The following is a 25,681-nucleotide window of genomic DNA, read 5'->3' as shown; positions in this document are numbered from 1 at the left end:
TATTTTTTCATACAACTCATCTACATCTTCCTCTCTCACTCATACCCTCTCTAATTTCAAAAATGGATTTCAGCGATATCATTGCAGAAGCAGAGCGCGAAGAACAAGAATACTATGAACAATATCGTGCCGCCTATGAAGCGTATGCCGCCGCTACCCCCGCCCCTCCTCATCGAACAATGATAAGGCTCGTTTCATGCATTGGTTTTGGGTTAAATTTTGTGTTTTCAGAACACTAATGTATGTTTCTAAGTTCAGGTGCCTAAGAAATCTGCCGGACCCAGGAGTTTGTGCTAATTGACCGGGCAGATGCAAAAGATGATGAATTTTGGAGTGAAACATCATAAGTCGTCGCTCGAACCTAGGAGAATCAGGAAGTTGGCGACAGGAGCATAATGGAGCAAGACCATACTTTAAAAGATCTTATTCAGGGGCACAAGCGTTAATTCACAGAAAAGATGCCCTAGGGATCAAAGTCTTACCTATATAAAGAGCTCAACATTGAGGAAGAAAGGGAGACACTCTTGAGATCACTTTTAGGGAGGCTCCTTGCTCACTCACTTAGCTCCACACTTCATAATCACATTTCAGTTTGTTGCGCACTTGGATATGGGGTGACTTTCGGCTACCGTTGTCACGACCGCCCCCTAGGGTTAATAAAAGCGGGCGATCGCGACTTAAAGGGGCTTAATGAACGGGCATAGAAGACTAGGGTTTCAATAAAGGTTTGACCAAAAATTTAAGTTTAATAATTAAACGACCAAAGATATTTATGTGAAAATAAATGCAAAGGCCAAAGATTTGACATTATTAAAAGGTAGCGAGTTTTCAACTTTCAACCAAACAGTTTCATAGTTAAATAAAAATATAAGTAAAGAAAATATCACAGCGGAAGCATCCAAGAGAAGAGTGACGTCATGTGTGAAGAAACGACGACACTCGGAGTTTCAAAACGACCATAGTTTATAATTAATTACTGCTCAACACCACCAACCGCTCGTTGCTGCTCAACCTGCACATAGAGAAAACATATGCAGGGCTGAGTACTTTTGAAAATACTCAGTGGCTCATGCCGAAAACATTTTAAATAAGAGTACATATTATCATGCCATACGTAGGTAACCATCGGGGTTTGAGCTTTAAAAAGGCCCGAGGCACCAAAATATTTTCCATTGTTCAAAATAGCGACTGCGCAGTCATTTTTCCCCATCGTCATCAACCATATCTGCCAATACATGACAAGGAATGCGGCCGCAAACCAGGTCACTAGACCGGCCAGCCCGTACGCTAGCACACAGTCTACCATAGGTGTACACTAATCCAAGTAGGGTTTGCGGCCCTACGAGGACCCGAATTCGATTTATATAACAGTGGCAACAGCCACATCAGATAGGCACGTTAAAACAAATCACGACATGATAATCGCTTTAAACCACCCTTCTAGCTCCACAGTCATACATAAAAGATTTTAGTAAAAGAAAACCCACAAAAATGTAGGGTAGAAAAGAAGCCCACCTCGACCGTTCAGATTTCGACTACTGCTTTCCCTTTGTTATCACACTTCGCGCACGAGTTATTACCTTTAGATAATATATATATCTTATCAGTCACCACCATCGACTTAATATTATGCATGCCTCTATCGTTTTCCCTTTCCCCCCCCCCCCTTTGAACAGCGCATCATGTCATCACATATATCAATCAAGTAATTCACTTATAATAACATAGTGTTTTTGTCAAGATAGAAATCTGGCAGCACTGCGCAACCATTTTGTAAAAATTATTAAAACTTCACCCGACTTCGGTTGGGGCTAAAACTTTACCACAAATCAGTAGACTCATCAAATAACTTCCAGTTTAAAAATCACGCCAAAATAACCTTTTTAGGTCGGTCAAATAGAAAACGTAACCTACTGGTCGAGAAAACATTTTCTGCCAGAAATGCGCAGTCAACTTTAAATATTCACCAAAAATCCATCTTTTATCCAAATGAGTTTAAATTCACACACAACACATAAGACATCATGAAGTTTACTCAGAAAAAAGAATCGATCAAATTGGAGTTCATTTGGTCGGTCAAATACGTATCGGAACCTACTGTCCGAATTCACAGTTTTAAATGCTTCAAAATTTCGAATTAGGGTTTTATCCAGGGCTGTCCCGACAAAATCAGAGGCCCTGTGCAAAAATCTAAAATGAGGCCTACCACTATAGAAAAAAGACAATGCATTTTAAAGCTATATGATAATTAAAGAAAAAAAGACAATGCATTTTAAAGAAATATACTATAGAAAAAAAGACAAATTGATGCGTTTGCGCTGCTCCCAATCGCAATGGCCGACGATGGCAGGCGCTGCAGAAGCGATCAACGATGGCTCTGGTGAGCTGGTCCCTGTTGCGGCGTTTGTCGATGAGGAACACCGAACACGAACAGGCGGCTCCCAGGTCTACGATCGGGAAAAGAAACCAATCAGAATTGGAGTCACGGTGCTAGAAAAAGGCCTGGGCGTTGCTATACAAGAGAAATAGATTTGTTGGGCTGAAAAAATAGGAATACATGTATATGGGCTGAAATATTTCAGAGGCCCCTGAAAATTGGGGGCCCTGTGCTGTCGCACAGGCCGCACGGGCCAAGGGACAGGCCTGGTTTTATCCCCATTCATTCAAACACAACCATTTCATGGTTTTAACAAACATACATGCTTAAAAGAGTCCTCACACTCATGTTTTCATAACATCATATATCATTCACCATAGATTCATTAGATCATCATACGATTTCATTCAAAACGCATACACACATACAAACACAAATTCCCACTGGTTAAATCCCTTAGATTTTAAATCCCTACACTCACTAGATGCATGAGGGAAACAAAAGAAGAGTTGGGATGGAGAGGATGAAGAATGGAGGTTTGATTTTACCTTCTTTGGACGAAACACACGGTATGAACGAATAAAAGTCTTGCTTCTTCAACAATCTCTTGGAAATTCGAAAGGATCTTTGAGTAGAGTGGAAGAACAAGTGGGAGAGAAGTGGAGCAAGGGGAGGGGGCGTGTGAAATGAGAGAGGGGGCGTGTGATTTGGGGCTAGGGTTTGGGGTTGGTTATATTTATAAGGTTAGAATAAAATCTCCCATTTAATTGCATGAAGATGTGGAGGATTAATTAAAAGATATTTGGAGGAGATTTGGGGGAGGAATTGGAGTGAATTTGAGGGAGGAATTAAGGTGAGATTTTCGAAAATCATGGCTAATTAATTAGCCTTTGATTTAATTTGGTATTTTCAGGGAGCATAATAAAATAATACGGAGCAGGAAAATTAATAAAAATTCTCCCCAAATTAAAAGGTAGTAGGCGTGTGATTTAACTCCTTCCACAAGGAATAATTTCCAAATCTGTAACAAAATAAGACAAGGCAAGATTTGTTAGGATATTCCAATTTAATCATGGAAAGAAATAATTAAGGGATCAAAATAAATAATGAATAATTTTCTTCTCCCATAAATTAGGAAATTTCGAAATCTCCCTTAGGAAAAATAATAGGGCCGATTTTTATCTTGAAGAAATAAGATAATTAGGCTTTGGATTTAATTTGGACAATTATCCCAACACAAATAATTAAATCCAAGAAAAGAATTCCTCTCCAATAACCAATAGTGGTCGAAATTTTCTCCACAAAAGGGCAAGGTAATTATTTATGATCCTAATTAAATCTCACTCCCCTTAAAAAAAATAAGTTACCGCAATATATTCCATTCCACATCAATTAATTTAAGCCACGTCATAAAATCAACGAATTTGACTCGGTCAAATCAAAATTAGGTCACCAAAGCAAACACATAACGATTCGCCATTTAATTGCGACAATCAAAGCAATAAATACAATCATCTTAGGGTTCGAAAAGTGGGGCGTTACAACCGTGGTGGTTCTAGGTCATTTACTGCTGTGTAACACCGCCCGCGTGGGTGAAGAAACAATATTTTACCTTGCTTTGTTTAGTTCTCGTTTTCTTAAGTACTTGTTGGTTTCAGCTTCGTAATTTCTGTTTCTGACTTGGATCAGTTGGAATCAAGCTTAGTTTTATATATTATGGAAGTTTCTGTTGGTTTTTGTTGGATCTCGTGAAGTTGATGTTTGTTTGTTGCTTTTCTATTTCGTTTTTGTTGTTTGTTGGATGTTTGGAGATGGGATCTGTTGGTTTGTTGTTGGAATTGTTGGATCTGATTATGGAGACGTTGGGATTTTGGAGAATCGTGGTGGATCTGGAGTTTGCTGTTTGAATTTTGCATGATTATGGCTGTTTACTGTTTGTTCTCGCATCTGCTAGGCCCAGTAGTTAGATCTGTCGAGTTTGGCCTTAAATTTCTTGTTTAGATTCAGATCTGGAACTTGCTCTGTTTTCATGGTGATTTATGCTCTGTTTTACTCTGTTATTCCCGTTGATTCATGAGGAAGGTGAAGTTTGTTGGTAGTTAGGATCAGATTTGTTCATGTTTGTGCTTTCTATTTGTCTTTTGTGCTTTCTGCAGCTTTCCAGAAGCAAGTCACTTGGGGAAATTTGGTCCCCATTTTCTGTGCTAGTTTGTTGGGCCATTTTAAGAAAGTCAGTTTAGTCTCCAGTTGTTGATTTTTCTCCCCAAGTTAATTTTTATGTTCGGAGTCATGCATGTGCCATACGTGCCCATTTCCTGGACCCAGTAGATAGTGTAGTCTAACTTTCATTTCCCAAGTCTAGTAGTTTAAATTCTCAACCCACTTGTTGCGTGGCAGTAGCCAAACCCCTCCCGAAACATCTTGAATGCAGTTTCGTAGCACATCCGTCCTCCTGGGATCGATCCTTTACTTCCCTATACTAGCCAATAGTATAGTGAGTTGAGGTTTTGAAGCAGAAAAAACGTATTCAACGACAATTTCTGATAGATTCATGATCTCCTAGACCCTGTGATCTAGTGAATCCTCTGGACCTACTGGATTGAGAAACATCAATTGCACACGCTCTTTCTAGCTACTTCAACCAACTAGATCAAATCGCCGATACATCCCTCGTGACTGGGAGGGAGCCCACGAAAGGCTCGTTGCCGACTATTTTTCCGACGAGCCGCGGTTTCCGAAAGATTACTTTCGGCGCCGTTTTCGCATGTCAAAACGGTTGTTTATGCGTATTGTCAGCACATTGTCCACCCGTGTTGAATACTTTAAATCACGTAGAGATGCAACCGGTTGGCAAAGTCTCTCGGCGTTGAAGAAGTGTACTTGTGCCATCCGACAACTTGCTACTGGGCAAACGGCTGACCTCTTCGATGAGTATTTGTATGTGGGTGAGTCAACTGGAATCGAATTCCACAAAAATTATTGCGACGGCGTTCATTCTGCTTTCGGTGAGGAATTCCTTCGGGCACCTACCACCGAATATTGTCAACGGTTGCTTCATCTTCACGAAACAGTTCACGAATTTCCCGGTATGCTTGGCAGCATTGCCTGCATGCATTGAAAGTGGAAGAATTGCCCAAATGCTTGGAGGGGGCAACACTTAAGCGGCCACAAAGGCGGCGGCCCAACGCTTATCCTTGAAGTGATCGCCGACTACTGCCTATGGATTTGACATGCATATTTTGGTGTTGCCGGATCCAACAACGACTTGAACGTGCTCTATTCTTCACCACTCTTCAATGATGTTTTAAATGGTGTAGCACCAGTGATCGACTTCACCGTCAACGGAAATCCATACCACATGGGTTACTATCTCACCGATGGTATCTACCCAAGGTGGTAGACTTTCGTGAAGACGCTCAACAATCCGCAAGACCTGAGACGGGTTCTTTATGCGCAGCGTCAAGAGGCTGCTCGGAAAGACGTCGAAAGAGCTTTTGGGGTCCTCCAAGGCCGATTCAACATTGTGAGGGCCCCGTCTCGGCTGTGGTACGTTAGGAATATTGCCGACGTCATGTACACGTGTATTATCTTGCAAAACATGATTATAGCTGACGAAGGACCGATGACGGCTAACTTTATCGGCGAGGATGAAGCCGGAAGCTCAACCGCAAGGTTTTCCCCACGCCGAGGTATGCATTCGACGGTGCGCGAGAGGATCCAAACAAGACACATTACGCGATACCAAAACCCACACTGAGCTACAAGATGACTTAATCAAACACATTTGGGCCAAATTCGGTAACGAGTAGTGGGTTTTTTAAATTTTTATGAATTTAATTATGTAATTTTTAATTTTTAGAATTTAAATTATGTAATTTTTATTTTTTAGACTTTATTATGAAAATTTTAATTTTTAAGCTTTTAATTATGTACTTTTTAATTTTTTAGTAATTAGTAATAGTATTTTGGATATTTTTAATGCATTTTAATATTGTGAAAATATTTTTATTTAAATTGAATAATAGAATGGTGGGACCCTTGAGCATGTCCTTGCGGAAGAGCATGGATGGGGGTGTTGTGCTCTTGGGGAAGAGCATGGAGTAAAAAATTAATAAATATGGGGTCATGCCCACATCCATGCTCTTTGGCAAAAGCATGATTGGGGATGCTCTAAGATGCATATTTGATAGGTGTGCATTTATTCTTAACCTAGGCTAACTACCTTAATTTGTTTCATCTTCTTAAGACTAAATGCGAGTAAGGCGGGAAACTCCTGTGCGAAGCTTAGAATGCGTGCAAAGTGAGTTTTATATCCAACACGTAGAGGGAGGATATAACTAATTACTACTCCCTCTGTCCCAAGTTACTTGAGTCGTATTATTTTTGGGTTCATTTCACTTTTTGGCTAAAAACAAAACATCTAATCTCACCTACTTTATTCTTTCTTTTTACTTTACTTTCTCTCATCTCTCTTACTTTATTCTCTCTTCTACTTTAGGCCATCCACAACGCTGTCTCTTATCCGTCTCTTAACTGTCTCATCTCTTCACTATTTATGGGCCCCACTGTACTTTTCACCCCATCTCCTAACTAAGAGACAACCCTGCATCCCTCCATCTCTTAACCATCTCTTAACCATCTCATCCCTTAACTATTCATTCAATTTCATTTTTATTTTTATTTCCAACAAATTCAATTAATAAAAACACACTTCATTAAATAAAATAAAATTACAACTTAAAATTCTAAAAAATAAAAAACTACATTAATAAAATCCTTAAAAAAATAAAAAATACATAATTTAAAATCTTCCGTCCACTCTCTCTAAATTCAAAATCTCAAAACTGAAAGAAGCAGAAGAAGATATCATCAGTTGCGACGTCTTATTCCGTGGGATCAAAGCTCGAGGCAACAAAAATTCGCAGTGATAGACTTGGGGAGGTGAAGGATTTTATTTCGAATTTGGGAGAGAGCTCCGACGAACTTTTAGTCTGTGGATTCCAACGATACTTGAAAATTCAGGGTCTTTGATTTTTTTTAATCGACGCATTTGCTCAAATGGATCCATGAATAGATTAAATTTGGGAGAAGAATAATGTTTTGAGATGAAGAATGTAGAGTTTTGAGTGAGAATAGAGAGTTTTTTATGGTGGATTAATTTGTGGGAATGATTTGATATTTATAGAAGTGATTGGGGACTAAAAAAATTAAACAAAAAATAAAAAATTTGCAAAAAATGGCTAAAACGGCTAGTATATTTTTTGGGATTTTTTTTAATTTTCGAAATTTTCCTGAATTTTTAAAAAAAAATAAAAAAAAATATTTTTTCGGATAAAAACGACGCCCACTCGCGGGCCGGCGAGTGGGCGTCACGGACGAACCGGAGCTCGCCACGTCGCCAACGCGCGTGGCGAGCTGTCTCGCGAAACTTCCCTCGCAGTGAGACAAGAGACGGGATGGGGACGGGCTGGGGACGAGACGGAGCCCACAACGCTGTCTCGATGCGGTCTCATCTCTCCGAGACGAGATAGAGCCCGCAACGAGACGCGTTGCGGGTGCCCTTATTTTACTTTATTTAACTCATTATACAAAACTTTCTTAAATCCCGTGACGAAAAGAAATGCCTCAAGTAATGTGGGACGGAGAGAGTATTAAAGATTAAAGATTAAAGATTTTAATTTTTCTTTAAAAACTTCCTCATAAGTTTGGTTCAAGTTATTGGCTTGCCATAAATGATTTGTTTTGAGATACTTGTCTGTTTGGCTATGTCAAAATGAATACAAATCCTACTCGATCTAGTGTACACCAAGATCGTGTGTCATCGAGAAGGTTGGCGGCCAGTGTGTCCATGGAAGGTGGTCTCTTTCCTGGCTCAAGGAGTTATGATATGATCTCAAGAAAAACATATAATTAAAAATGACAAAATTACCTATCGTGATTTGTATCAAATCCACTTTAAAAAGGGATGATTTTTTTGAGAAGATAGTATATAAAATGAAAGTGAAAACAAAGTTGTATGTATAAGGTCTTGAATTTGGAATAAAAGTAGGCCTGCTTAATCGGTTCTCCGGTTCTCGGGTACCCGGAATCGGAATCGAAACCGATCGGGTAATTGAGGAACCGGGAACCGGTTCTAATGTTTTCAAAATTTCCGGTTCTGGTTCTACCCGGAACCAATTGGTTCTTACCCGGAACCGAATAATAAATCAATTTTCAATTTTCAATTTTAGATTTTATAAGATATTAATTAGTATCCAATTATCTAATAGGGGTTGTGTGTGTATATGTCGTGTGCGTCTCTGTGTTGAGGCTGTGTGTGTGCATGGGGCTGTGTGTGCGTGTAACGTGTTGTGTATGTGTGTTTTAGGTGCTGTGTGTGTGTTTGTTTAAGGTGTTGTGTGTCTGTGTATAGTGTTGTGTATGTGTGTGTGTTTAACATGTTGTGTGTGTATTTTGTTTAGGTGTATACTTGTTACTCCCTCCGTCCCAATTTAAGAGTCACATTTTGTCATTTATGTCCGTCCCAGTTTAAGAGTCACATTTAGAATCTTCCATATTTGGACATAAAATTTTACCCCATTATTCATCAAAATTACACTCAAATGCTATTATTTACATAAAAATAAACAAAAAAATGAAAAACATAACATGCCCCCCCAACCCCCTTAAACGCCACCCCTCATTTGACTTTCATCTATCTCTCTCCACCTTCTCGTCTCTCCTCACTCTCATCCGGCGAAACCCTAATCGGCGCCTCCTATAATCTCCTCTCTATATCCGCCATTATTCCATCACCGTTCGATTCTCATGGCCGATGAATGGGATGCAACGCCGGATTTTGAATCGTTGCCATCTTTGGATACCATCGTCCCTGATACACCACAGGAGGTCATTGACAGGTGGGAAATTGAACGAGCTGTCGATTGGTACCACCGATCGGGAAATCCACAACCGTTTGGGGGCATTGACGGGTCTGAAACTCTTCCACCATCTGAGGTCGTCGACGGATCTGAAACTCTTCCACCGTCTAAGGTGTTCGACGGATCTGAAACCTAATCACCGTCTGAGGGCTTTCACGGATCTGAAAATCAACCACCGTTCCAGCCCTATGACGACTCTGAAACGCAGGCACCATCCCAGCCCTATGACGACTCTGAAACGCAGGCACCGTCCCTGCCCTTTGACGACTCTGAAACTCAACCACCGTTCCACCCCTTTGACGACTCTGAAACTCAACCATCGTCTTCATCAAAGGTGGAGTACACCGAGAATGAAAAAGCAATGTTGTTGATATTGTAGCCTAGTCTCAAGGATTTCATCTAATCTGCGAGTATTTTTTCAATTCTAACCCCCCTGTGTAGGGTTTGGAGGCTGTTATTAGGGAATTGATTGAGGGTCATTACTGCCTTGGCTATGTTGGTTTGTATGCTCCTCTATGATGAAGTTTTTCTGAGAGTAAAGCATGCTAATATATGTATTCTCTGCATTGGTTGGATTATTGTGAATTTAGCCACCCCTGTGATGGTTTGGAGGCTCTGACTTGCAATGTTTGTGGCCTTTGAATGGTTTGTTGGCTCTGATTTTGTGTTATTGCTCCTCTGTGATGAAGTTTTTCTAAGAGTAAAGCATGCTAATCCATGTATTCTATGCATTGGTTGGATTATTGTGAATTTAGCCACCCATGTGATGGTTTGGAGGCTCCGAGTTGCAATGTTTGTGGCCTTTGAATGGTTTGTTGGCTCTGATTTTGTGTTATTGCTCCTCTGTGATACAGTTTTTCTGAGAGTAAAGCATGTTAATCCATGTATTCTCTGCATTGGTTGGATTATTGTGAATTTAGCCACCCCTGTGATGGTTTGGAGGCTCTGATTTGCAATGTTTGTGGCCTTTGAATGGTTTGTGGCCTTTGAATGGTTTGTTGGCTCTGATGTTGTGTTTTTACTCCTCTGTGATGAAGTTTTTTTGATGATAAGCCACCCCTGTAATAGGTTTGGAGGCTTAAGCCATATGATGAAGCTTTTCTGATGGTTTTTAAACAAAAACACACACCTACATCACTTACACCTAGAATTCATACAAAATGCAGCTTATAGAGCTATAATGCAGCCTAGTTACCTTAACCCAGAATGCAGGCAATAATCCAAAAAACAAGTTTACATCCTAAACACCAACCTATTTTGATGTTTGTACAGTAAACCCCATGACCCAAATGGCCTATCTAGAAACCTAAAACATTGCTTAGATGCCCTATGTCATATGAAGCACCCACATCATTATCAGGGAATAGTAGATACTCTAAGCTTTCCCTTACCGAATTCTCTTCAACTTCAAGTGAGGTAGGAAGCCCCACTGTCCTACTCAACCTATCTTTGTTCAAGTGGGGGATTTTGTAGTTGTTGCCCTCATGGACTTCTAGGATTTTGCTGAAACAACTTTGCAATGTTAAGAAAACATTGTTCAGAGTTTGTGGTGTGAGTTCCTCAAAAGAACTTCAAACATTACCCAACAATTCATCTATATTGGTGGCTAGTTTGTCATCTTGTAGTGATTGTATGGCCCTAAAAAAGCCAAGGTCCAATACATTGGTGTCTGGGGAGTTGTGACATGCAAGTAAAATTGCTTCTTCAATTTTTTATATTAACTTTTTTTAAATTGAATAAAGTACTTTTCTTTAATAATAAAAATTGAATAAAGATCTTTTCTTGCATGTCACAAAATTAAATGATAATATTGAAGGTCAAATTATATTTAGAAAATTTGTCAAAAATATATTGTAAAGATATTTATAAAAAGATCTTTATTCAATTTTTTATTATTAAAGAAAAGTTCTTTATTCAATTTTTTTAAAAATAATATAAAAAATTGAAGAAGCAATTTTACTTGCATGTCACAAAATTAAGTGATAATACTTAAGGTAAAATTTTATTTAGAAAATTTGTCAAAAATATATTGTAAAGATATTTATAAAAAATATGAGTATATGATAAATTTATTAAAAATATATACACTTTAAGGTATTGAGGGTATTTTCGTCCAAAAAAACTTGGAAATAGTAAAAAGTACCTCAAATGATACTAACTCAAAGTTCATGGATCTAAAATGATAGTTTCAAAGTTCACCGACCTAAAATGATACTTTAGCAAAATTCGTGGACTAAAAATGATGTTCCCTCTTATACTTATGAAAGTAGGTACAATTAGCAATAAAATCATACATTTAGTATAAAACTTTTAATAAGAGCACAAAATAAGAAATTGACCCCCCAAGCTTCGCATTAAATGAGCGCTACCAATCAAAACTCTAGTGTGAATGTTTTAAGATTATGTTTTCAGTTACAACTCGAAAGAAAGGACAAACAAATGTTGAACAAAAAATTAATATAGCTTATCCAATATCTTTAAACTACCCTATTACAAATTATTTTGGAACAAATATTAAATTAGTTATTGTGATCTAAAAACTAATCACCATGATGGTTTTTACTTAGACCGTTGAACTTCAACAGAGAAGTAATAAAATCTCTTTCTTTAATAGTAAAAAAATTTAGAAATAAATATCTACGTCCTATTCTCCACAAAAGTAAATATGATAATTTTATAGACCTTTTTCTGTTTACCACCTCCCTTAAATTCGGCCACCATTAAGAATCTTGTTGACTCTACACTCATTTTATAATAATAATAATAATAATAATAATAAATAATTAAAATAAATAAAGGGTAAAATAAGAGAGAATAATATAGACATAGAGATATTAGGTCGAAATCAACGTAATATATCGTATTCTAAAATATTCTTTTCGTCTGATTACAAATGAATAACATTCTTTTTTCGATTGTTTTATAAGTGATCTATTTTATTTTTAACAAAAAATAATTTATTTATTACTTCTACTTTATTTTTTTCTCCAATTTGTACTCTTAACTTTTTTGCTATTTAATTCAATAAATTTTATTTTTATAATAATGTATTAAAAAACTCTATTACTCACGGTGTAATAAATACTCCATAAAAGAAAAAGAGAAATGGTAATAGAAAGAGAATGTTGGTAAAAGAAAGAATATAAAATGAATAATATGGTTGGTGAGTGGAAATTCACGAAGTCTGCATTTTGGGGCTGTGGAAGCAAAGAAATTCGGAAATACTGAATCCACCACCATCTCTTCCTCCCTATATATATTCACATACGCATCACCACCTTCCAATTCACATACGCCCCATTCTCTCTCTCTCTCTACTTCCTCTCTCTCTGATTGCTGAACCTCTGCTACTCCTGTGTGGCTGTTTAACTGATCCGCTATTTCCTTCATTTCCTCAACTTAAAAAATCGAGATGGCCAAGAATGTCGGGATCCTCGCCATGGAAATCTACTTCCCTCCCACTTGCATCCAGCAGGTTAGATACCTCTCCGAAATTCTCCCTTTTTTCACCATATTTTGATGCCTAAAGATTGCAGTTTGTTTCGTGTTCATAGTGCTTGCTCTCTACGTGTTTGTTTTTTTTGCGTGTGTATCTGTTTCTGGGTTTTTTAGTTATAGAAATTTGGGAGTTGTGCTGAAATGCGTCACTGTTTGTTTAGATTGATTTCTGTGATTGCTTATAGGGTGGAGTGGAGTGGGCCCACCTCTTAATTTCAAACTTTCTCTGCTCCAGCTCTCTTTCTCTATCTCAATCAATCTCTTTAGTTTCATTTTTATAGTATAAAAATTTAAACTTGAGGGTTTTAGATAAAAGCAAAATCTCAGATTCACTTGGGAGGAAAAACAGATCTTAGTTTAGAGACTCATCTGCAGAATTTATTTTGTTGACTTAAGGTGTTATATGATGCGTTGCAGGAGGTGTTGGAAGCTCATGATGGAGCAAGCAAAGGAAAGTACACAATTGGGCTTGGGCAAGATTGCATGGCATTTTGTTCCGAGGTCGAAGATGTCATTTCCATGAGGTAATTAATCTATATTTAATAAAAAATAGGGATTGAGCAGAATAACATTTCTTTATCGTTCTTCGTGTCTGGTTGATTGTATTATTATGCAACATGTATTGAGAGTTTATGGTTATCGTATTACAAATTACAATAGCCTTTTTTCGGTAGTTAAATGCTTTTGTGGCTTAAAACATGATATATCATCTGATTTCCTGTTGAAAAAGTGAATATTCACTATTGATCAATTAGGTAGTACATTGGTTACGATTAAGTTGGGAAGTATTCTGTGTTTTTTCCTTTTTTGCTCAATCTTGGTTCACAAAATTTTAAGTGTGTTCATCATAAACTTTATGTTCTCTGAATTTTTTATATATTGCTCAAACTCAAAATGTATCCGAATGGGTAAATACTTCACAAATCTATTGCATTAGTTAATAATTATGATCTGGGAAAGATCTGTAAGACTGTAACGCTTAGACTGAATATTCTGACTTTTCCACTTGCTTACTAACTCATCAAAGTATAGTAAATAGGAACTTGGTTACCTTGAATTTTCTAACTATTGTTAACCTTTTGAACTTTCAGCATGACGGCAGTAACTTCACTTCTAGAAAAGTACAATGTTGATCCTAAGCAGATTGGACGCCTTGAAGTTGGAAGTGAGACTGTACTCGACAAGAGCAAATCCATTAAGACATTTTTGATGCCGATCTTTGAGGTGCTTGGCTATTTTATCTGCACTTAAACTACAATAACATTTTCTATGGGTCTGCTTTATCATGTATATATGAGACGTTATATTATGGTGTAGCTGTGGGCATCCTAGAGTTAATAGAAAGGTTACATATCATCAATAAGCCCCCCTTGGCTTTTCTGTTGGAAATACCTTTCACCACAGTATGTTCATGGCAAATCTTAAGAGTCATTAGTAGTTCCATGACTGGATGTGACTATATCATTTACTTTCTATGTATTTTTTTGATTGATTAATATTCTAATTTCAATTCGATCAAAGCCTTTTTATATCCTTGCGGTCCATATCCGACTACTACCCTCGACAATTCTTTGCATTTACCATTTACTCTACATGTGCTGTTATAAATTTCTCTAACACAATAATGATTCTTATAATTTCTCCATGTGCATGAACAGAAATGTGGCAATACTGATATCGAAGGTGTTGACTCAAGCAATGCTTGCTATGGGGGGACCGCAGCACTATTTAACTGTGTCAATTGGGTGGAAAGTAGTTCTTGGGATGGAAGATATGGGCTTGTTGTCTGCACCGACAGCGCGGTATGATCATCATCTCTATAGCCATGTATATTTGGATTTAAAGTTGCTAAAGTGATGAAGTGATAAGTAAAAGGAGCCAAAAATAAATAGTTACGATTATGCTAATGAAGCAGGATCCTTTATATATTTTGATCTTTGTCTATCCCATCAATTAACATGGGTGCTGCTTTAGATTATATTAAACACAACATCTTGTTTAGATATTGACCCTTTTGCTTTGTTGACAGGTATATGCAGAGGGACCAGCTAGACCTACTGGTGGGGCTGCAGCCATTGCCATGCTAATAGGACCAAATGCGCCTGTTGCTTTTGAAAGCAAGCTTAGGTCGAGTCACATGGCTCATGTTTATGATTTTTACAAGCCCGACCTTGCCAGTGAATATCCAGTAATTTTCTTCTGAATCCCTTTTTTCTTACATGTTCTATTGTTGTCAATCATACCTTCAAAGTTGTGCTTAAGCATGTAGCGTTCTGTCATATATCTTTTATGATGGTTAAATTCTTGTAGCCAGTGTTATGAAAATGATGTCCTGCTACAATTCTCAATGCATTTTTTGTTTGTTTCACTTATGATCGAATCTATGCTTGTAGGTTGTTGATGGCAAGCTTTCACAGACTTGTTACCTCATGGCCCTGGATGCTTGTTACAAAGGCTTCTGTCAAAAGTAAGCTCAGTTGACAATTGATTTTGCACCTATGCTTTTTTATCACTGGTATTAACTTTTATGACAATAGGTTTGAGAAGCAGGAGGGCAAGCAGTTCTCGATCTTGGATGCTGACTACTTTGTATTCCATTCCCCATACAACAAGGTACTTGTGTAAACCAGGGTCCTGCCTAATAGGGTATAGAGTTTTCAATGTACCAGTTTTCTCCTACGAATAAAGAATAAGCATTGTTGACATTTTTCTTGAAACCTGCAGCTTGTACAAAAAAGTTTCTCAAGATTGTTGTTCAATGACTTTTCGAGGAATGCCAGGTGAGCATTATCATCATCTATACAGCATTGACTTACTTGTCACAAGTTTCTTCCTACCTGACTCTTTGGATGAATTTTCAGCTCCATCGACGAGGCTGCAAAAGAAAAGCTTGCACCATTTTCGTCATTAAGCAACGAGGAAAGCTACCAAAGTCGTGATCTTGAGAAGGTGTGAATCATCTTTCCCTTTTCTCAGTTTATGTTGGTGATATACTCTGTTGCTATACCATTCTTTGTGCTAAAGATACAAAAACTCTTTGGGCTAACAGTCATCTTTTCACAGGCATCTCAACAAGTCGCAAAACCTTTCTTTGATACCAAGGTGCAACCATCTACGCTCATCCCAAAACAAGTTGGGAACATGTATACCGCGTCACTCTATGCTGCATTTGCTTCTCTCATTCACAACAAAAGTAGCACTCTGGTAAACATCTGTTGATCGTATGGGATTGGCTTGCTCGGCTTTATGAATGATGTCAGACACAAAATATGAGATATTTTCTTGATGGATTTTTCCTTTATTTTATTAAATCAGGCTGGGCAGAGGGTCATCTTGTTTTCCTACGGGAGTGGTCTCGCAGCCACCATGTTCTCTCTCCGTTTCACCAAGGGAGAAAAACCTTTCAGCCTGTCCAACATTGCATCTGTTATGAATGTGTCAGAGAAGTTGAAGTCAAGGAATGAGGTACGTTGGAAGTGCAGTCTTCTTGGATTCCAGAAGCAGTGCTTGGTTAAATGTTTATTCTTGGTAGAGATTGTTGTTAATAAACACTCTCCCCTTATGCAGTTCCCGCCAGAAAAATTTGTCGAACTGATGCAGCTAATGGAGCACAGGTATGGAGGCAAAGACTTCATCACAAGCAAGGACTGCAGCCTTCTTGCACCAGGTACATACTATCTCACTGAAGTCGACTCCAAATACCGAAGATTCTATGCCAAGAAGGCTGTTACGAATGGAACTGTTGCAAATGGCCAGTGAAGATATCATATGCCGTAAAATTGGCTCTTCTTTTGTGTAGTTAATTCAGCACATAGACAAATAATCTATTATCATTGTTTGGTACAAGCATCTGAGTTTGTTTGAGAGATGAATTATTAGTAGTCAGAGTTTCATTTTCTGTCTTTCTATTTCTTGGATTCTGTAAAAGAAGCAGGTGTATTCAGTGTTCTGTTCTACATCTTAAAGAATTCAATTTAGCCCTAGCAGGCATACATCTTTACTTTCCTATTCTTAATCATATTGTGTTTTACTTTCAATCCAATTCTACTTACTCTTGTGGTGCAAATTGTGTTTTAGTTTCTATCCTAACACCACTTTATAGTCTAAGAATGGAGTGTTTTGAAGTAGCAAATGGTGGGACAAGCATCTCTCCAATTCCAGGTTGTTGAAGATTTTATATATTTCAGCCTTTAGATTCATGTTTCAGCTAAAAGTTAGTGCTGACAGAGTAAACATGTGTTGTCGTCCCAATTTTAGATGCCAATAATTGCAAAAAGCTAGAGATAAAAATGAGTATTTTGTCAAGGACTTACTTTTAACAAGGATGGAATGGAGATAAGATTGACATGATAATTTTTACATTTATTTCATTTAGTATGAAATTTTTGCTGCGATCTTATTCAATTTGTTTATAAACTAAAATATTTTTTGAATGAGTTATGATCAATGTCGAACCAATTTTAAAGACCGAACTAGAGATCGAATAGGGCCATTAGATCTAATTTTTTGATGAGATGTGCTGCTGTGTAAATTTTTTTCAGTCTTCATTACAAGTCCATTTTACTTCATTGTATTAGGTTTTTACTTCATTCCGTACGTAATACCTTGAAACTACAACATGTTTTTACTTGCTTCCAATAGGTTTTGAAATGATTCAACATATGCTTCATTCGAATTCATTGACCTGAGTTTTTACTTTATTCAATTTAAAAAATGCACTTTATTCAAGTGGATTTATTACTTCATTCAGAAACGTTATTAATTTATTGGATAAGGTTTTTTTACTTCATTCCAGTAGGACTTCAAATGCTCTACACATACTTCATTCAAATATTACATCATTCCATGTGTTATTACACCATATCAGTGTCGTGGCGGTGGTGATAGACATTGTAGAGAGAAAGAATGGTACGCGACGGTGAAACCGCATGTACGTACTGGAATGAAGTAATGATCCTAATGGAATGAAGTAATATATTCTGGAATGAAGTTAAATCTTCGTAACATGTTAGTATGACTTATTTGCCTTCGGATGAATTAAAATAGGCTGTGATGAAGGCGAAAATAATTTATAAATGTGTGTATCTCATCCATAAAAAACTAGATCTAAAAGCTCTAATTTAGTATGGTTCTGTGGTTCGGCAATAAGGAGTGGATTTGCATATAATGAGACTCTTTTTTAAATAACTTATTAATATTACTGATTAATAATTTATTTTCACTATTAAATTTACCTTTTATGTTAAAGAATAAAATAACAGAAATAAATATTACTCCTACTCCATAACTTATCATTTATAATTTTTAATAAAATACGAACAATGATTAAATTAATTTATATTACAAAATAAAGTGTATTTATATGTTCACAAAATATGATATAATAAAAATTATAACTTGGTAAAATTGTTCAAAGTAAATTATTTAAATACACAAACTATAACTTTTTATAAGATTAACATATAAATTGTATTTCATCATTATATGAAGATAGCAGCAATACACGAAATACTATTTCATCATATCATCATTCAATGCCTAACTTCATTCAATTCCGATATAATACTATTCATTTGCTAAAAGTAAAATGATTAATACTTGACTTGTTTGATAAAAAAATAAAAATGGGATATGAGAAGATATGTAAAATAATATAAGAAATAAGCTTAACAATGATATCAAACAATTAAAAATATTCATATATAATTCCCTATCTTAGTATTACTAACTTATCAAACACCTCCTTAGAGTTATTTATTATCACAGCCGCTAAGTATTTATAGCAAGGCACGGAAAACTACGAGTAGGGGTGAAGATTAAGAAGAAAAGATAGAAAGGAGAAAAATCAAGGATCAAACATTGGTATTGGAGGAACTTTCAAGATAGAGAAAAGAAGTGTTGGTGGAAAAGATGAAGACAATTTTCTCTTGTCTTCATTACTCAATGAAAGAATAGTTGAGTTGCCATGACTTTGTTGTCAAAATTAAGCCAAAAAAATTAGGCATCTCATTAATTTTATTATTTCTTCACTTGGGCATATGCATATTTATTTTGTCTCACATCATATTTTATTTGGACACGAACCAAATTTTACACAAATTAATACTTTGATATCTTTAATTGTAAGAGTGCATTATTTAATCATCTTTTTTATAAATTTTCCATGCTAAATTATTTCTAATGGTCATTTAATTAATGATAATCATTAGTTTTTTATTTTCTTAAACCTTCATTATTTCAAGTTCTGTTTCATATATTTCCAATTCCATTCCAATGTCAAAGTACGAAGCAGATTCTTAGTATTTTGGTGGAAATTCGCAACAATGTATGGGGCTATGGGTTGTTTAACGAGAAGTGATTTATATATTATAGGAAATAATTTTGAATGATTAGTATAGGAAGTTGAAAAATTTGCACAAAACTTAGAATAGAAACTTGGACTAAAAATTATATTTCCATACGCCAAATTGAGATGTAATTATCAAGTTTGAGCATCCAAATTTACATCAATTTGTCTGATCTTATTTCTCTAATAATCTCCTTACGTTTTTGTTTGAGTTGTTGCACTTGCCATTAGGCTCAAACTGTGATTAGAAATAATCTGTTATCTGTCATTAAAATACATGCCTTTCTTAGTTTATGATAAGGCTAAATTCATTCATCGGTCTAGGGGTTTTATTTCGTGAAATTACTGGGTCTAACGCATGTTTTAAGCCAGGTGTGTGAAGGTTTTCGCTAGATCCAGGAAAAGAAGAGGACGCTTGCATAGTCCTAGGAAACTGGCGAAAAAGTGGACATTATGAAAGACATTGCTTGACGGAGGAAGCCTCGGAGTTGAAGGGTAGAATAGGGATTTCTACGAAGACTCTAGAAGGCTATGTCCGCATCTATAAAAGGAAGAAGCATGCAAGCTGGAGGGACCTTCTCGGTGGAGGCCTCACGAACAGCCTGTTGCTCAGTTCACTTTTCACATACTTGGATCTAATTCGCGGAGGATCTCGGGTTCGCGCTGGGGTTCACATTTAGCTTTCCGATAGTGTTTGAGGGTTGTAACACCGTCCTTCTTTGGGGCGAAGAAACAATTTATTTCTTTTGTTTCTGCTGAATTCGCCGAGCTTCGCTGTTCGAAGCTCGGTCCACTTTTGTTTCTGGATATTTCTCTACTTTTATGCAAGTTTCGTTTTCGCTTACGTAGATCGTGATGATTTTCGTTGATTGATTGTGTTTACTTGAATTCTGGAGTTGGATTGTTGGAGTTAGGTGTTTTCGTGGTTAATTTCAGGATTATTGCAGGTTAATGGTGAGATCTGGAAGAATGGAGTTTGTTTGTGGATGAATCGGGGTTTTGTTTTGCTGACGTTGTGGAGTTGTTTGTGATTGTTGGAATTTGGAGTTGATCGGAGCAGATCTGTGAGAATCGGAGTTATGGAGTTGATTTTATTGGTTGTTGAGTTCGGATGGCTTGGATCCGGAGTGGATTAAGCGTCTGAAGTGATTCTGAGCAGGAGTGTTTTAATTTTATGCCTAGCTTACGTGTTTTCATTTCATTTCGCCTAGTTTATGTAGATCTGATGTATTTCCGATTCATAGCAAGTTTCCGGCGTCCAAATCTTTATATTCTGTTTGAATCTAGGTGTGTGCTCTGTTTTCTTCATCTGCGAGTTTAGTTAAGTTGCGAAGGTGCATGTCGTAGTTAGTTGGAGCAAGGGTTGGTTATCTGCAGCTTTTTACCGTACTTGCTATTTTTGGAGATATGGTCCCCACTGTTATTTGCTTACTGTTTAGCTAGATTAGGTAGTCGTTTGCTTAGTCTAGGGAGTAATTGTGTCTTTCGGTATTGATGTCTGAATCCAGTAAGTTTTCTGTGTTCTAGGTCTAGCGTTTACATTTCTTGCCTAGATCTAGTGGTAGTTTAAATCTCAACCCCTTTGCGTGGCAGCAGCCGTTTGTTTCCATAGTCTCTTAGCACTACTTTGCGAATCCATCTCTGTGGGATCGACCCCACTTCCCTATACTAATTCATAGTATTCGGGTTGAGGGATTTATTTTTTAAGGGGAGTCGAGTGTGTCCAACGACAAAAACACTGTAGTTCTCTAGAGTTCCTGGACCCAGTGATCCAGTGGATTTAAGGAGCGTTGTGTCTGGACCGAGCTTTGCATTAATTCTCAAATGTGCACACTCGCTTACTCCTGAGTCTAGTCATTCGACATTAGAGTCGAGGTAGACCCAACACTTCAAATGGCGCCGTTGCCGGGGATGGATGGCGTGCTTAGTGTTAGTGTTCAGAGTCTGTGGTGTAAATAGTTTTGATTTGTTTTCTTTCTCTTTTGTTTGCAGTTTATGATCAGAGGCTCAAGATCTACCTACTCGACCAACTCATCTGGGTGGAAACACGGTCAGTTTGGTTGGCAAGTTAAGGATACAGTCTCTACTGTGACCACCGGATCAGGGTTCACCACGGGAGGTCCGTTTCCGAGTGAATCCACTAGCGACGAATCTTGGACGTCATCAGGATGCGAAGATCCAGAATCACCACCCGAATCAAAAACAGAGTCAGAAACAGGGGAATCAGAGGAAGTAGTCATGGCGCAGGTGGTAGACCCGGATCCAGAAATCGGCTCTCTCACTGCCCATTTAGATGGAGAACCAGCTCAAGCTATAGTGATGAATCCACGCCAGAGGACTATCGAGATCAAGACAAATGTACTCGGCATCTTGCCGACGTTCTCTGGGCGTAGAAATGAGTGTCCGTATGAGTTCTTAAATGAATTCAGTAAGTTATGTGGTATTCAGAAGAGGCCGAATGATGCAACAGAGGAGGATTATCGCCTACGAGCGATTCCGTTTACCTTGAAGGGGGAAGCTAATACGTGGCTATTGAGGTTGCCTCCGGATTCTATCCGCACGTGGAGGGACTTCAAGTTAGAATTCTTAGATTATTTCTTCCCATCCAACAAGACGAATGCACTTAAGAAAGAAATACTAGAGTGTAAGCAAGATTACGATGAATCGTTGAGTCAGTATTGGTCGAGATTTAAGGGGTTGTTGGATGCATGCCCGAATCACCGAATGATAGAGGCAGAGACCTACTCTCTGTTTTACGAAGGAGCCACTCCCGAGTCAAAGGACTTAATGAACTCCTCGAGTGGGGGAAATTTCACAAGAAAAAGGGGAAGTGAGGCAAGAGAGATCCTAGGGAAGTTGATTGACGCTAAGAAGACGTACGATAACCCTAGGAATGCAGTGAGAAGAGGATCGGTGCATGCTGTGAGAGAACAAGAAGATGACAAAGTCGAAGCAAGGATTGATAGGCTCGAGAAGGCTCTTTTGAACGCGATTGAAAGGGCGATTCCACTGGCTTCACAAGGGAAGGAGAAATCTCCTGGTCCAGGAGATACTCAAATTCAACAATATTACGGGACCCAGGAAGGAGATTATCAGGTCCAGGTCAATGCAATGGGAAGTTGGAATCCCGATGGGAGCTGGAATCCAGGGAGACAGAGAGATGCGCCCTGGAGAAACCATCCAAATTTCAGATGGACTGACAATGAACAGAATCAGCCGGCACCGCAACAAAGTCAGCAGTTTGCACCTCAGCCCGAAAGACAAGGTAATTGGTCAGGAAGGAATCAAGAGGGGCAGGGCAACTGGATTAATCGGAACCAAGGAGACCACTCGAGCTGGGGAAACAGGAATCAGAGCAGTCAAGGGAACTCTTATGTACCCCCACACCAAAGGAATTTTCAGAACAATTACCAGGGCCAAGGAAATCAATACAATAACTCTTCAGGCGGCAAGGAAACGCTCGTCAGAATCAAGCAAGTGGACCGACTCTAAGTATCGGCCCAGGACCCAGTCAGCCACCGAAACCACCAAAAAGTATCGATGATATGGTGCACGACCTCGTCAGTTCTCAGCAACATATGCAAAACAACCTGCAATCGAACAATGACGTAGTGCACAAGCTTCAAGATGCTCAACAGGAGCAGAAAGCAGCCATGGATATGCTGGCTAAGCAATTGTCCCAGATAGCTACTTCTTTGTGTGATATGAGGGGAAATGAAGGGAAGATTCCCGCCTCCGTAAGGCCACCGGACAGAGCTAATATAAGTCAGATCACCTTGAGATCCGGGAAGGGATATGATGGGCCAGTGGTAAGAACAAAGGAGGTGGCAGATCCCAAGGAAGACAGAGAAAAAGAGGATACAATTTCTAGGCCAAGACACTTGGAGGGAGGAAGTCCCTTGGTCAAGGATGACCTTAAGACAGGAGATTTAGAGAAACCTTTGCCTAGATCAACTGAACCATTCTTCCTCGATCCAGAGCCGGATTTGGAAGATGAGGCAGTGGGAAAAGAAACTGGAGAGTTATCAGCTGAAAGTTCTACCGGAGCAGGGAAGCAACTGAAACCCTTTCCGAGTCGGGGGGAAGCCAAGAAACAGAAGGAGGAACCGGTAGACTTCATGGACATTTTTGGGAAGTTGGAAATCAATCTGCCATTCTTACAGGCCCTGAAGATGCCAGTATTTAGCAAGTTCATCAAGGAATTTATAGCTGGGAAGGTTAGGCCCAGTGGGAAAATTCTGATAGGCGAGAACGTCTCCGCAGTGATTCAGAAGAGGAAGATGCCTTCTAAATGCAATGACCCAGGTATGTTCACCTTGCCCATCTCTATTGGTGATGTGAGAATCGAGCACGCTATGTGTGATTTGGGTGCGTCGATAAATGTGTTACCACTTTCCATATACAAGAAATTAGTGGGGGTAGGCATGGTAGACACGAGGGTTGTGATTCAACTGGCGGACAGGTCATGCATCTGTCCTGAAGGGGTGCTTGAGAATGTGATTGTCAAGGTACATGACTTCTTGTACCCTGCTGATTTCCATGTGATTAAGATGAGTGATAATGAGTCTGCAGAGTCGGGCGGAGTACTTTTAGGGAGACCCTTCCTACGTACCGCTAGACTATCGTTGATGTTTTTGATGGAACAATTTGCCTTGATTACAATGGGGAGAAATACACATTCAGCATTGATGAGGCAATGAAGAAACCTCTTGACGTTGAAAATCTGCATGCTATAGATGTTATTAACCCTTTGGTCCAAGAATACCTTGAGACGGAATTAATGCAGGAACAGATTGAGAACTCCGGGATGAGTCATGCCATTGATAGAGAAGTGGTCAGTTGGTGTCAAGCAATGAACACAAGCGAGTTATCAGATGAGGAGCTAGCTGAAGCAATTCTAAAATTCTGTGCAAATCCGGAGCTAGCTAGGTCAAGGAATACACCTTATGTGGCGAGTGTGGAAGGTTCTGCTGGGTCGAGGAAGGGAATGACAACGGAAGTAACAGAGAAAAATCCCTCGCCCCAGGAAAAAGATGTTCCCAAGAAAGAGTTGAAAACACTTCCACCAGGCCTAAAGTATGCGTATCTAGAGGAGAACGAAACTTTCCCGGTGATTATCAACAGCAGCTTGACCGAGGAACAAGAAGAGGGACTGCTGAAGGTAATCCGAAGAAACAAGAAGGCTATTGGGTGGACACTCTCTGACTTGGTAGGAATTAGTCCAGATTTGTGCATGCATCACATCCGCTTGGAGGAAGGAGCAAAAGCCTGCAGAGATCCTCAACGCAAATTGAATCCTAACGTGAGGGAGGAAGTGCTGAAAGAAGTATTGAAACTACTCTTCCTAGGAATCATTTATTCCATACCCGACAGTGAATGGGTGAGTCCAGTCCATATGGTACCCAAGAAGTCAGGAATACAGGTGGTCAAGAACGACAAGAATGAATTGGTGCCCACCAGACTAGTTACTGGGTGGAGGATGTGCATCGATTATAGGAAGTTAAATGAAGCGACCAAGAAAGACCATTTCCCTCTACCTTTCATTGACCAGATGCTGGAGAGGCTAGCAGGCAAGCAATACTTCTGTTTCCTAGATGGGTATAGTGGGTATTTTCAAATCTATGTGGATCCCGAGGACCAGGAGAAGACAACTTTCACGTGTCCTTTCGGCACGTATGCTTACAGGAGGATGCCGTTTGGCCTGTGCAATGCGCCAGGCACTTTTCAGCGGTGTATGATGAGTATCTTCTCGGATCTTTTGGAGGACTGCATCGAGATTTTTATGGACGACTTCACTGTGTAAGGGAATTCATTTGACTCATGTTTGGCTAGTTTGGATATAGTATTGAGAAGGTGCCGGGAAAAACATTTGGTTTTGAACTTCGAGAAATGCCACTTTATGGTCCCTGAGGGAATTGTCCTAGGGCACGTAGTCTCGGAAAGAGGTATACAGGTAGACTAGACAAAGATTGAAGTGATCTCAAAACTGCCTTACCCAACGAATCAGAAGGAGGTGAGAGGATTCCTACGGAATGCAGGATTTTATAGGAGGTTCATAAAAGATTTCGCAAAAATTGCTCAGCCACTCACCCACTTGTTGCATAACGATGTTGATTTTGTCTTTGATGAGGAATGCAAAAAGGCGTTTCAGTTGTTAAAAGACAGGCTAGTATCTACGCCTATTATTAGAGCGCCCGACTGGAATCTACCCTTTGAGATTATGTGTGACGCAAGCGATTATGCCGTGGGAGCGGTGCTAGGTCAAAGAGTTGATGGGAAAAGCTATGTGATCTTTTATGCTTCAAAAACGCTAAATCAAGCTCAGAGAAATTATGACACTACTGAAAAAGAAATGCTGGCAGTAGTATACTCATTTGAGAAATTTCGCCCGTACTTGCTTGGGTCGAGGGTGATAGTCTTCACCGACCACGCGGCTATAAAGTACCTGTTGGCAAAGAAAGAATCCAAGCCGAGATTAATCCGATGGGTGTTGCTTTTGCAGGAATTCGATTGGGAAGTCAGAGACAAAAAATGAACAGA

At 38.7% G+C, this 25,681-nt stretch overlaps 1 protein-coding gene across 1 annotated transcript; it reads left to right on the top strand.

The window, feature by feature from the left end:
• The first annotated feature begins 12,444 nt into the window (after nt 1-12,444).
• LOC121744910 (hydroxymethylglutaryl-CoA synthase-like) lies at nt 12,445-16,810 on the top strand. Its single transcript, XM_042138615.1, has 12 exons — nt 12,445-12,772; nt 13,213-13,319; nt 13,887-14,019; nt 14,454-14,597; nt 14,825-14,983; nt 15,189-15,262; nt 15,333-15,408; nt 15,520-15,575; nt 15,657-15,744; nt 15,859-15,999; nt 16,111-16,260; nt 16,363-16,810. Exons 1-12 carry the CDS (start codon nt 12,710-12,712, stop codon nt 16,552-16,554), a joined length of 1,383 nt encoding a protein of 460 aa, XP_041994549.1. The 5' UTR covers nt 12,445-12,709; the 3' UTR covers nt 16,555-16,810.
• The last annotated feature ends 8,871 nt before the right edge of the window (nt 16,811-25,681 follow it).

Source organism: Salvia splendens, chromosome 8 (assembly GCF_004379255.2).
Source record: "Salvia splendens isolate huo1 chromosome 8, SspV2, whole genome shotgun sequence".
Lineage (NCBI taxonomy): Eukaryota > Viridiplantae > Streptophyta > Magnoliopsida > Lamiales > Lamiaceae > Salvia > Salvia splendens.
This window is presented reverse-complemented; position numbering and strand designations above follow the sequence as displayed.